The sequence below is a fragment of the Nannospalax galili genome, unplaced genomic scaffold (genome assembly GCF_000622305.1).
Source record: "Nannospalax galili isolate Female #2095 unplaced genomic scaffold, S.galili_v1.0 scaffold253, whole genome shotgun sequence".
NCBI classification, from domain to species: Eukaryota; Metazoa; Chordata; class Mammalia; order Rodentia; family Spalacidae; genus Nannospalax; species Nannospalax galili.
The window spans coordinates 2,129,608-2,140,485 of record NW_008335287.1 but is presented as its reverse complement, the minus strand read 5'-3'; the positions used below and the strand labels follow the sequence as shown (position 1 = coordinate 2,140,485).

The following is a 10,878-nucleotide window of genomic DNA, read 5'->3' as shown; positions in this document are numbered from 1 at the left end:
CCCAAAAAAAAAAAAAAAAAAACTAAGCAAAGATCAGTATCTTTTTGAGAAGTTGAGAAGTACAAATCTTACATTTGATAGGATCCTTCCACAATCCTATCCAGAATGCAATATTCTGGATCTTCAACTAGTAAGGCAAATTGCTCTAAATGTAGAATTCTGATTCCAAGGTTCACTTGGAAGTTCAGATATTGTTTTTAATAGAATAGCACTTGAAATTTGCCTCTCTTTGTCACCTATTTGTTAATTAGAATAAAGTGATTTTAAAAAAAAAAAGGTAACTAACAAAATAAAGAGTAGAGTGTTTATCACATAGTAAATACTCAGAAGTCTCAGCATTACTCTGCTCAGGCATTATGTACATTCTCTTTAAAATTATGGAGTTAAGTATTCAAAAATTGGCCAGGCGTGATGGTGTGCCTTTAATCTCAGCCCTAGGAAGACAGAGGCAGGCAGATCTCTGTAAGATCAAGGCCAGCTTGGTCCACATAGTGACATCTAGGTATGCTGGGACTAGGGAGACCCTGTCAACAACAAGCACCAGAAAAAACCCAAGTATTTAAGAATTGAGGTTATTGCCTGGAGTGGCAGTGCACGCCTTTAATCCCAGCACTTGGGAGGCAGAGGTAGGCGAATCTCTGTGAGTTCGAGGCCAGCCTGGTCTACATAATGAGTTCCAGGTCAGCTGGGGCTACAGGGAGACCCTGTCTCAAAAAACCAAAAAAAAAAAAAAAGAATTGAGGTTATTAGGCTTTAACCTTGCCACTAGTCACTCTAAAACCCAGCCAAATCTTACCTTTGCATGAATATGAATCTTCTCATTAGTAACCTGGAGAACTTCAATCAGTGGTGAAGTCAGGGGCCTTGCCTGTTTCAATGGAGACTGAAGAACCTCTTCAATAAACTCATTAACATTTTCTTCATTGACAAACAATCTTTCCTAAAATAAAAAGGGAAAAGATATTCTACCTTACAGGTCACACAACACAGTTGTACCAAAAGCAGCTCACAAAAATACTTACATAATTCAGGGTTACATTTCTTAAATGTTTATCTGGTCATTCCTAAGTGCTGCCTTGAAAAAGAAAATCTAGTATTATCCAGAACAATATTATTATACAAAAAGAACATATTTATTTTAAAAATGAACCTGCATGCCAAGCATACGGTACATGCCTGCAATCTCAGCATTTAGGAGGTGGATGTCAGAATGTCAAGAGTTGAAAGTCAGCCTGTAATCCAGTATTTAGGAGGCAGGTAACAGGAGTTGAAGGTCGTCATCCATTCTCAGATACAAAATAATAAGGGCAGCCTGGACAATATGAGATCCACATCCAAAAATAAGGAGGGGCTGGAGAGATAGTTCAGTGGCTAAGAGCACAGGCTGCTCTTGCCGAGGCCCTGGGTTTGGTTCCCAGCCCCATATGGCAGCTCACAACCATCAGTAACTCTAGTTCCAGCGGATTTGACACCCTCTTCTGACTTCCATGGGCATTTCACACACAGGTGCACTTACATACATGTATGCAAAACACTCACACTCATAAAATAAAAATAAATTAAAAATATACAGAAAATTTGCACTAATTCTAATGACTGATTTTATTATAAATGTTGCTGAATTCATTGACAAAATTCTAGGAACACTCTCAGTGACTATTTAGTGTTTAAATAAATATACTTTTTTTTTTTTTTTTTTGGTTTTTTTTGAGACAGGGTCTCTTTGTAGTCCCAGCTGTCCTAGAACTATGTAGACCAGGCTGGCCTTGAACTCAGAGAGATCTGCCTGCCTCTGCCTCCCAAGTGCTGGGATAAAAGGCATGAGCCACCACGCCTGGCCATAAGTATACTTTTAAAAAATTATTTTACTTATAATTTTTTATTTTATGTGTATGAGTGTGTACTGATGTCAATGCAGTGTCCTTGAAGGTATCAGATCTCCTGGAACTGGAGTTATAGATGGTTGTTAGTTGCCATGTGGGTGCTGGAAATCGAACCTAGGTCCTCTGCAAGAGCAGTCAGTGCTCTTAAACCATTGAACAGATCATCTCACGGTCCCATTTATTTACTTCTTAAAAAATATAAAGTAAGAGTTTTTGCCTTGAAAGTCATAAGTCTCTCTATGAATGTTTTACTAAAAAACATGATATATATTAATATAATACTCATAATAAAAATGATTACTACATAACATTATATGTCTCAGTCACTACTCCTAATTTTCTTTTTGTTTTTCTTTGACACTGGGTCTCACTTTATAACCCAGGCTGCCCTCAAATTCATAATCCTCTTGCCTTCAGGCTCCTGAATGTTGAGATTAAAGGTTTATGTCACCAAACCCAATACTTAGGGCTTGATACAGTATAAAACAAAGGGATATTGTGGTCCCAACAGCTCTAGCACATGTGATGATTAATGGTATAATCAAGTTAAGGCTTCAAAGACAGAAAATGCAGTTGCCTTAATCCCATTTGGATTTAGGTTACTTTTTTTGGCTAAACTGTTAGCATATTGGGCCAGCCTTGTCTACATATCAGTACAGCCTGGTCCACATAGTGACTTCCAGGCTAGGCTGGGATTAGGGGAGACCCTGTCCAAAAAAAAAATCCGATTAAAGTATATCTTGAAGAGTTTCTTAACTGATTATCCACAAAAGTTTTCTTCTCATATTTTTCTTTTCTTTTTATTTGTTATTTATTTATTTATTATTATTATTATTATTATTTTACTTCTTGAAACAGGGTCTCCCTCTAGCCCCAGCTGGCCTGGAACTCACTGTGTAGACCAGGCTGGCCTTGAACTCACAGAGATCCACCTGCCTCTGCCTCCCAAGTGCTGGGACTAGAGGCGTGTACCACCACAAATGACTTTCATATTTTTATTTTCATACTTATGACAATTACAGGAAAACCACTGCCTGTTTCTAAGTTTCCGTTTTCTGATGACATAAGCAGATACTCAGTTTCATGTTTTACAGTTTATTATAGTCTCATAATTACCCTACCTAATCCAACTAGTTATATTGCCAGTTTTGGAGGCTTCAAGTTAACTATTTTCCATAGATACTCGACTCTACAGATGTAAATTATGTAAACTTCTAGAAACACCCAACAGAATGAAGTGGAATTTTCTGGTAGACTTGAGGTCAAATACTCCATTTTCAATAATCTGTGTAACTAGTGGGGTTTTTGAGAACTTGACTTCCCCCTCAGTCCCCCAGCAAGCACCCTGCCACTGAGCTACACCCTAGTCTTACTGAACTCCTCCATACTCCAGCCTCAACCCCTAGTTCTGGGATTATAGACATGGACCACCAGGTCAGGCTACCAACTATTGTCATTAGAACTTAAATCTTAGCCAGGTGTGGTGTCGCAGGCCTTTAAATCCCAGAACTCAGGAGGCAGAGGCAGGTGGATCTCTATGAGTTCAAGGCCAGCTTGGTCTACATTAGTTCCAGGGAGACCCTGTCTCAAAAGAAAAAAAAAAAAAGGAAAGAACTTCAATCTTTAAAGTAGCTTTTCCCCAAAAATCTGCCATAAGAGTAGAGTACTGAATATGAACTTCAAGACCCTGAAAAACCTAAAAAGCGTAGCTGAACTATGGTGGGCTTATATATACTTAGCCAGTACCAGTGTTTGCCCAGGAATGAATGTATCTAATGTAGATGCTGCTCGGTCAACAACTATTAACCATACTTTGTTAAATGCCGCCATGTGCTAAATACTTATGGGGTCCTAAGAATGACTAAAACTAGAAATTTTCAGTGTAATTATACCACCCACCAGAGAACCCCACTGAAAATCAGCTAAAATTAAGCAGCTCCACATAGTCAAAAGGGAATGGGATTTAGGGTCTTAACCCAAGGTTTTGTACTTAGTTAAGCAAATGCTGAGCTAAATCCCCAAGTCCTGCTCAGGGCTTAAATTTACACCTACTTGAGTTTTTCTCATGTAATTGTGGCCCTGGCTGGGCAGCATTTCCTCACTACTTACACCTATTGCTAAGCTCAGAAGAAATGCTTCCTCAAGCCGAAGTATGGCCACTTTGGGGTGCTTTTTGGTACTTGGTCATAAATCCCTTTGAGAATGAACAGTTATAGCCCTTTTCCTTCAGGAGACAAAACTCTCGACTTTTTGCAGATAATCCCAGAAGTCTGGGAACTACTGAAATCCAGTATCCTTCTGAGTTGGTGGACCCCCCCCCCCAAAAAAAAACCCAGCTACATTAGGGATGAAACCCATCCACTAGAGAGAATGTGTGTAAATTTTCTTTTTGAACAATTTTATTTATTTATTTATTTATTTATTTTGGTCTTTTTGAGACAGGGTCTCCCTATAGTATAGCCCCAGCTGGCCTAGAACTCACTATGTAGACCAGGTTGGCCTCAAACTCACATTGATCCACCTGTCTCTGCCTCCCAAACGGTGGGATTAAAGGCGAGCGACACCACGCCCGGCTCTTGTTTATTTTTTTGAGGTAGGTTTCAGTATGTAGCCCTGGCTGGTCTTGAATTCACAGACATCTGCCTGCCTCTGCCTTCCAAGTGCTGGAATTAAAGGCCTGCACCACTGCACCAAGCTTTTGTAATCAGTTTTGAAAATACACTTAACACACACTGCCGTTCATCACGTGAAAACCTACAAAAAGTCGTTTAGGAAAAATTGACAAGTTGCCTGTAACAACAACAACAACAATTTGAGGTGGAATATTTGAAACAGTCTAGAAAACCATTACCTCCAAAGAATCGTCGTTCAAGCCACAATACCACTCTCGCCAATGTCCGTGGCTCTCTGGAGATTTGGCCAGTACTATCACTGCATTGTTTAAAGAAATACTAATCACGGGATCTTCGGTACTCAATGTATTCTCGGCAGCAAAGTGCAAAGAGAAGGAATAAGCTGAGTCTTGTGTAGAGAAGTATAATTTGTACCGCAGGGGGGTCAGATCCCCGTGAAGACTTTGCGGCTCAATACGAGGCACTTGAACCAGCAGAGTCAAGGAGTCTTCATCCTGAGTACACTTCAAAGGAGGGCACAGAGGTTCGGTGCTCTCGGTCCCCGGGCCACCCATTGCTGGGCTCACCGCTTCCGCAAGCGTCCGGGTGCTGAGATCTCCGGCAGGGGGCTCGTCCCCCAGGCCTGGCGGCAACACTGAGTCCCGACCGAAGTCCTCCAGTGGGCCGAGCTCCTCCTCAGTGCCAGGGCTGGTGGCGACAGTGGAGGCTGCTACCCGGGTTCCCTCTGGACTTTCGGCGGGGCCCTCCCCGGCGGAAGCGCAGGCCGCGCCGTCAGTTCCGGCCCAGGCCGCTGACTCTTCCGGCGCCAAAGCGAAGTCCCGGCGCACGGCGGAGAGCGCCACGGGCAGCGTGACCAGGAGCTGCCGCCGGCTCTTGTTGAACTGCGCTTTGCCCTGGCCTTCCTCCACCGGGTAGGGCAGCGAGAGGCGAAGGCGGTAGTCGGGGTTCCTGGAGTCCAGGCACAGCAGCTTCCCCGTCACCTCCAGCGCCGCCTGCTCGGCCGAGCGCAACAACGGCAGCTCGATGGTAACCACCAGCTCGTGCGGCACGGTGCTCGGGGTCGAGTCGCGCGAGCAGCGGTAGTCCTGCAGGTCCACGTGGTGGCGCTGCACCACGCTGCAGCGGGGCTCAGTGGGCGCGGGCCGCTGCTCCGCCTCGGTGGCGGACCGCGCGTCGGGAGCAGGGGGCGCCGCGCTCTGCACCGCCGCGGGGTACCGGTAGGGGTAGGGCAGGTCCGGGAGCGGGCCCTGCGGCTCCCCCTTGGGCCCGGCCGGGGCGCCCCCGGGAAGTGGTGTGCGCAGTACGGCGGCCTCGGGGGTCCCCTTGTACTTGATCTTCAGGGTCTTGGCGTTCCTGCGGTCCAGCCTGACGCCAAACTGCTTCTCCACCGCCTCCAGGGCCGTGGCGTCCAGCATCTCGCGGAAGCCCTCGTGGCGCCCGGCCAGCGCCAGCGCGTAGGGATGGAAGACCACGTCGTAGACGGTGTAGCGGCTGCCGCTGCCCCCAGCGTACGGGCGGCCAGGCGCCAGGCTGTAGGGCAGCGACCAGTGGCTGCCCGCCGCGGTGCCATCGCGCCCCGGGCCCGGCCGGCTGCTGGGTGCTGCGATCAGCGGGTTGCTGCACACGTTCACGAAGCAGCGCTGCGCCCCGTCCAGGCTAGTGCGCAGCACGTGGCCCGGCTCCGGGTGCACGAACCGCACCTCCACCCCGCGCTCCCGCTCCAGCGCCTTGATCTCCGCCTCGTAGCGCCTCCGGTTCTCCGGGTCCGTCAGTTCCTCGGCGTACTCGGAGAACATTCGGCGGAACTCCGGGTCCTGAAAGGCGGAGGTGAGCCGCTGGACCTCCTCTCCGCTCAGGTCCAAGTCCTCCAGCGCCGAGCTGGCCGCCGCCTTGGCCATGTTGCCCGGCCGCTCGCCCTGGCCGGGTAGGGGAATCAGTCTCACACCTAAGGACCAATGTGTGCCGCTCAGTCTCCGCTGCACTCAGTGTCCCGGCCTGACCTAGGAAGGTAACGGCTGGGGAAGATACTACAGGGCAGCGCGTGCCTTGTTGCCATAGTAACACCACCACCACCTGGCAGGAGGGGCAGCAGCGATCCCTGAAAATGCTAGAGATGGCCTCCTAGGTTTCTTCAGAGACCAGCCACTGTTTCTGCCTGCTGCACTGTTTAGACTGCTGCTGGATACATGTACTTTGCAGCCTATTGTAGTAATTGTCAACATTATCCCGTTTACTGTTCACATTTTAAGACAAACCACCTTCCAGTTTCACAGTTAAGTGCGAAGTTACCTGACCAAAGTATAATTCACAAACTGATTCAAACCTACCTTTTTTACTTTGCTAAAACATTTAAATCTTAATTTTCTTTCCATTTTTGAGTGTTCTACCATACACTTATCCAGTAGAAACTCATGGAGCAAAAGATGACCAGGCTTTTCAAAAACAAATACCAAAGGCCAATAAATACCATTTTTTTAAAAAATGTAAACATAAGATACCACAGGTGACATCAAAATAACAGACCATTTTAGAATTACTTTATTTCCTCAGGATGGGAATGGAATTTTAAATGTACATGTTTCTCGGCTGTTTCTTAAATTCTTAAAAACACATACTTGTTTTACTTTTTTTGTTTTATGGTCTTTTTGAGACAGAGTCTCCCTGTACCCCAGCTGGCCTGGAACATGCTATATAGGCCAGGCTGGCCTTGAACTCACACATACAAGTTTTTTGACCCAGTACTCTTAACAGGTCTAGAAAGAATCTGAGTTCACCAAGGAACTAATGAAGCAGCTTGTGGTAGTAATACACTAGAGGTTTTTTTTTTTAATGTGTATGTGTATATTGCCTGCATGTATATAAGTGTACCCATGTCGTGTAGTGCCCTCAGAGGACACAGAAGGGCGCTGGATCCTGTGGAACTGGAGTTATAGGTAGCATGTGGGTGCTGGGCTTTGAAGAACACCCAGCACTCTTAACTGCCGAGTCATCTCTCCAGTCCCCTACACTGTTTTTGGTTTTTTTTTTTTTTTGGTCTTTTTTGAGACCAGGTCTCCCGGTAGCCCCAGCTGTCCTGGAACTCATTATGTAGACCAGGCTGGCTTTGAATTCTCAGAGATCTGCCTGCCTCTGCCTCCTGAGTGCTGGGATTAAAGACATGCGCCACCACGCCAGGCTTACACTGGAGCTTTATGCAGTCACTGAGAGTGAGTTTCTAGAAATTTTGTTTTGTTATGGGTCTGGGGATGGTGGAACCCAGGACCTCACATCTATAGAATGAACTCTACTACCTAAGCTACACCCCCAGCTCCAAAATGTATTATTGATTGAGGTAGTTATTTGGGTATTGTGAGCTGGTCAGTCCCAGCCAATTTAATGTTTAGCTTCTTATACTCACCACCTATCTCCCCCTGAATCAGCCTAATGGCAGAACACTCTTGACTCTTGGTGGTTGTCCCTCAAATCTCAAGAATTTAAATGTCACCTTAGTAACTCCCTTTTACCTGCTTTCTCACCTTCCAAACATCCTACCTAAAATTACCTGCTTTTCCAAATATTTCACTATGGTTCATATTTAGTATTTGTTTCAAAGTGTAGCCACACTCCTCATCTGAAGATGTTTATGAAATCTAGAACGTTGCCTTTCTAATATAGAAGTGGATTCTCCAGTAGCTAGACTATATCAGGTACTTATATAATGAATGCAAAAGGAAATTTAACACATAAGGTGTGATCCCAAAATATTTCTGCAAGAATGAAATGTATATATAGAGAAGAAATTGGGATGCTATGTATCAGAATAGTAATAGATTATTTAAGTGCAAATATCTAATTTGAGTATGTTTATACATATCTGCATGTTTTTGAGACTGAAGAAAATACTTTTCCTATAAAATAACCAACTTAGAAACACTGTTTGCTGTAGGTTTATTATAATTTAATGTCAAAATTACACAAGATAAAATTAAGCAGAAAATTCATTTCATTTAGTCACATGTCAGAAGCCTTCAAGTTTGCTGAAATAGAAAAATAAAATTTGTAAACATTAGTGTTCATGTCTTAATATTTACTTGTAATTTTAAAGATACACACATTGTTGCAAATTCAAATGGTAGCACTAAAAACATCTCTTGCACCCCACCTCACCCTAAAAAGAGTATACCTTTATAAAGGTAGTTTAATAAAAGGAACGTGTGCTGGTATAGGCCAGTAATCCCAGCAACCTGGAGGCAACAGCAGGACTACTGCAAGTTCAAAGCCAGCCTGGGCTATACAGTTCCAGGCCAGCCAAGACTGCCTCAAATAGAAACACAGAAGAGAAGTCTTCGGTGTGTGTGGGTGTGAGACAACTGTATTACCAGCACTGAAGAGGCTGAAGCAGGATTGCAAGTTCCAGGCCAGCCTGAGCTACTCAAAAGGTCTGGGGAAGGATTGTCTAGCATGCCCAAGACCTTGGGTTCAGCTTCCAGCACCACAGGAAAAAAAAGTGTGTGTGTGCGTGTGTGATTTTATGCTTTAAAAATATGTACATAAGGGTTGGAGAGATAGCGGTTAAGAGCACTGGCTGTTCTTGCAGAGGATCTAGGTTTGGTTCTCAGCATCCACATGGTGACTAACAGCCATCCATAATTCCAGTTCTGGAGATGTGACGCCCTCTTCTGACCTCTGAGGGCATTGCACAGCACAGGTGTATTTACATACATGCAGGCAATACACATACACATAAAAATAAAATATTTTTAAAATGTATATAAGTTGGGGGCTGGAGAGATGGCTCAGTGGTTAAGAACACTAGTTGTTCTTGCAGAAGACCCAGGTTTGAATCCCAGCACCCACATGGCAGCTAACAACTGTCCTTAACTCCAGTCCCAGGGGATCCGACAGCCTTTTCTGACCTCTGCGGGCATTGCAAGACATGGGTACACTTACCTACATGTAGACAATACGTGCATACACAAAATATAATAAAAAATGTACATAAGTGATAGAATGTTGTCAACTATTATATATTCAAGTAGTTCTTTTAAATCACATTTTGTTTGGATTTGGTTTTGTTATTTAATTTCTTAAAAAATTTATGTGAACGAGTGTATTGACTACATATGTATAAATGCACCCCTCTCATGCAATGCCCATGGAGGTCAGAAGGCATTGGATCCTCTGGAACTGGATTTAAAGACAATTGTTAGCTACCACGTGGGTGCTGGGAATTGAAACTGTTCTCTGCAAGAGCAACCAGCCCTCTTAACTGCTGAGTCATCTCTCTAGCCCCTGGTTCTCTTTTTTTTTTTGAGACAGGGTCTCCCTGTAGCCCCAGCTGGCCTGGAACTCGCTATGTAGGCTAGGTTGGCCTCTGTCTCACAAAGATCTGCTGCCTCTGCCTCCAGAGTACAGGGATTAAAGGTGTACGCCACAACGCCCTACTGTTTGTTTTAAAATTTTATGCGTATGAGTGTTTTGCCTGCGTGTAAGTGCACCCATGTTTGAAAGAAAGTCTTACAGGTAAAGCTGGCCTTGAACTCCTGATTCTCCTCTTCTACTTCCCAAATCCTGAGATTACAGGTATGTGCCCTACCCCTGGCTTTCTTTTAGCTTTGATATAAAACTTCTGTTTTTGCTGGGCATGGTGGCGCATGCCTTGAATTCCAGCACTCAGGAGGCAAAGGCAGGTGGATCTCTGTGAGTTTGAGGCCAGCCTGGTGTACAAAGCGAGTTCCAGGCCAGCTGGGGCTACAGGGAGACCCTGTCTCAAAAAGACCAAAGAAAAAACAAACCTGTTTTTATTCATAAGCCCAAGTGTGGAATCACTCCTGTACATCTTAATCTCAAACTCCTTTCTGTTTTTCACACTTAATTACTCTCAAAGTCCTCTCTGGCTTTTACCCCTTTTTATTCTGAGAAACTACAGGGGAGAATGTACATATACCTACTGTATCACCAATATTATATTTTCAGATAAAACTATATTTAAAAGCACATTCACCTCATGAGTGTGTACAATTTGTCAATTAAAAAAAAACAAAACAATTATCCAGGCATTGTAGCACATGCTTTTAGTTCCAATACTTGAGTGGCAGAGGCAGGTAGATCTCTGAGTTTGAGGTCAGTCTGGTCTACATAGTGAATTTCAAGCCAGCCAAGGTTACCCTGTCTTAAAAAGGAAAAAAAAAAAAAAGCCGGGCATAGTGGCACACACCTTTAATCCCAGCTCTTGGGAGGCAGAGACAGGCAGATCTCTGTGAATTCAAGGCCAGCCTGGTCTACATAGTGAGTTCCAGGACAGCTGGGGCCATAGGGAGACCCTGTTTCAAAAAGAGCAAATAATAATAATAATAATAAATAAATAAATAACATGTGTGGGT

General features: G+C 44.4%; 2 protein-coding genes across 2 annotated transcripts in view; both read right to left on the bottom strand.

The window, feature by feature from the left end:
* The window catches only part of Dnaaf2 (dynein axonemal assembly factor 2), a 9,855-nt gene extending 2,413 nt beyond the window's left edge, over window positions 1-7,442 (bottom strand). Inside the window, exons 1-2 of the mRNA XM_008829865.3 lie at window positions 4,735-7,442; window positions 797-940 (exon numbers count right to left, since the gene is read on the bottom strand). Coding sequence (XP_008828087.1) covers window positions 797-940; window positions 4,735-6,414 — 1,824 coding nt within the window. The 5' untranslated portion in view covers window positions 6,415-7,442. The remainder of the gene's footprint in view (window positions 1-796; window positions 941-4,734) is intronic.
* A 396-nt stretch (window positions 7,443-7,838) lies between these two features.
* The window catches only part of Pole2 (DNA polymerase epsilon 2, accessory subunit), a 45,201-nt gene continuing 42,161 nt past the window's right edge, over window positions 7,839-10,878 (bottom strand). Inside the window, 1 exon segment of the mRNA XM_008829864.3 lies at window positions 7,839-8,532. Coding sequence (XP_008828086.1) covers window positions 8,514-8,532 — 19 coding nt within the window. The 3' untranslated portion in view covers window positions 7,839-8,513.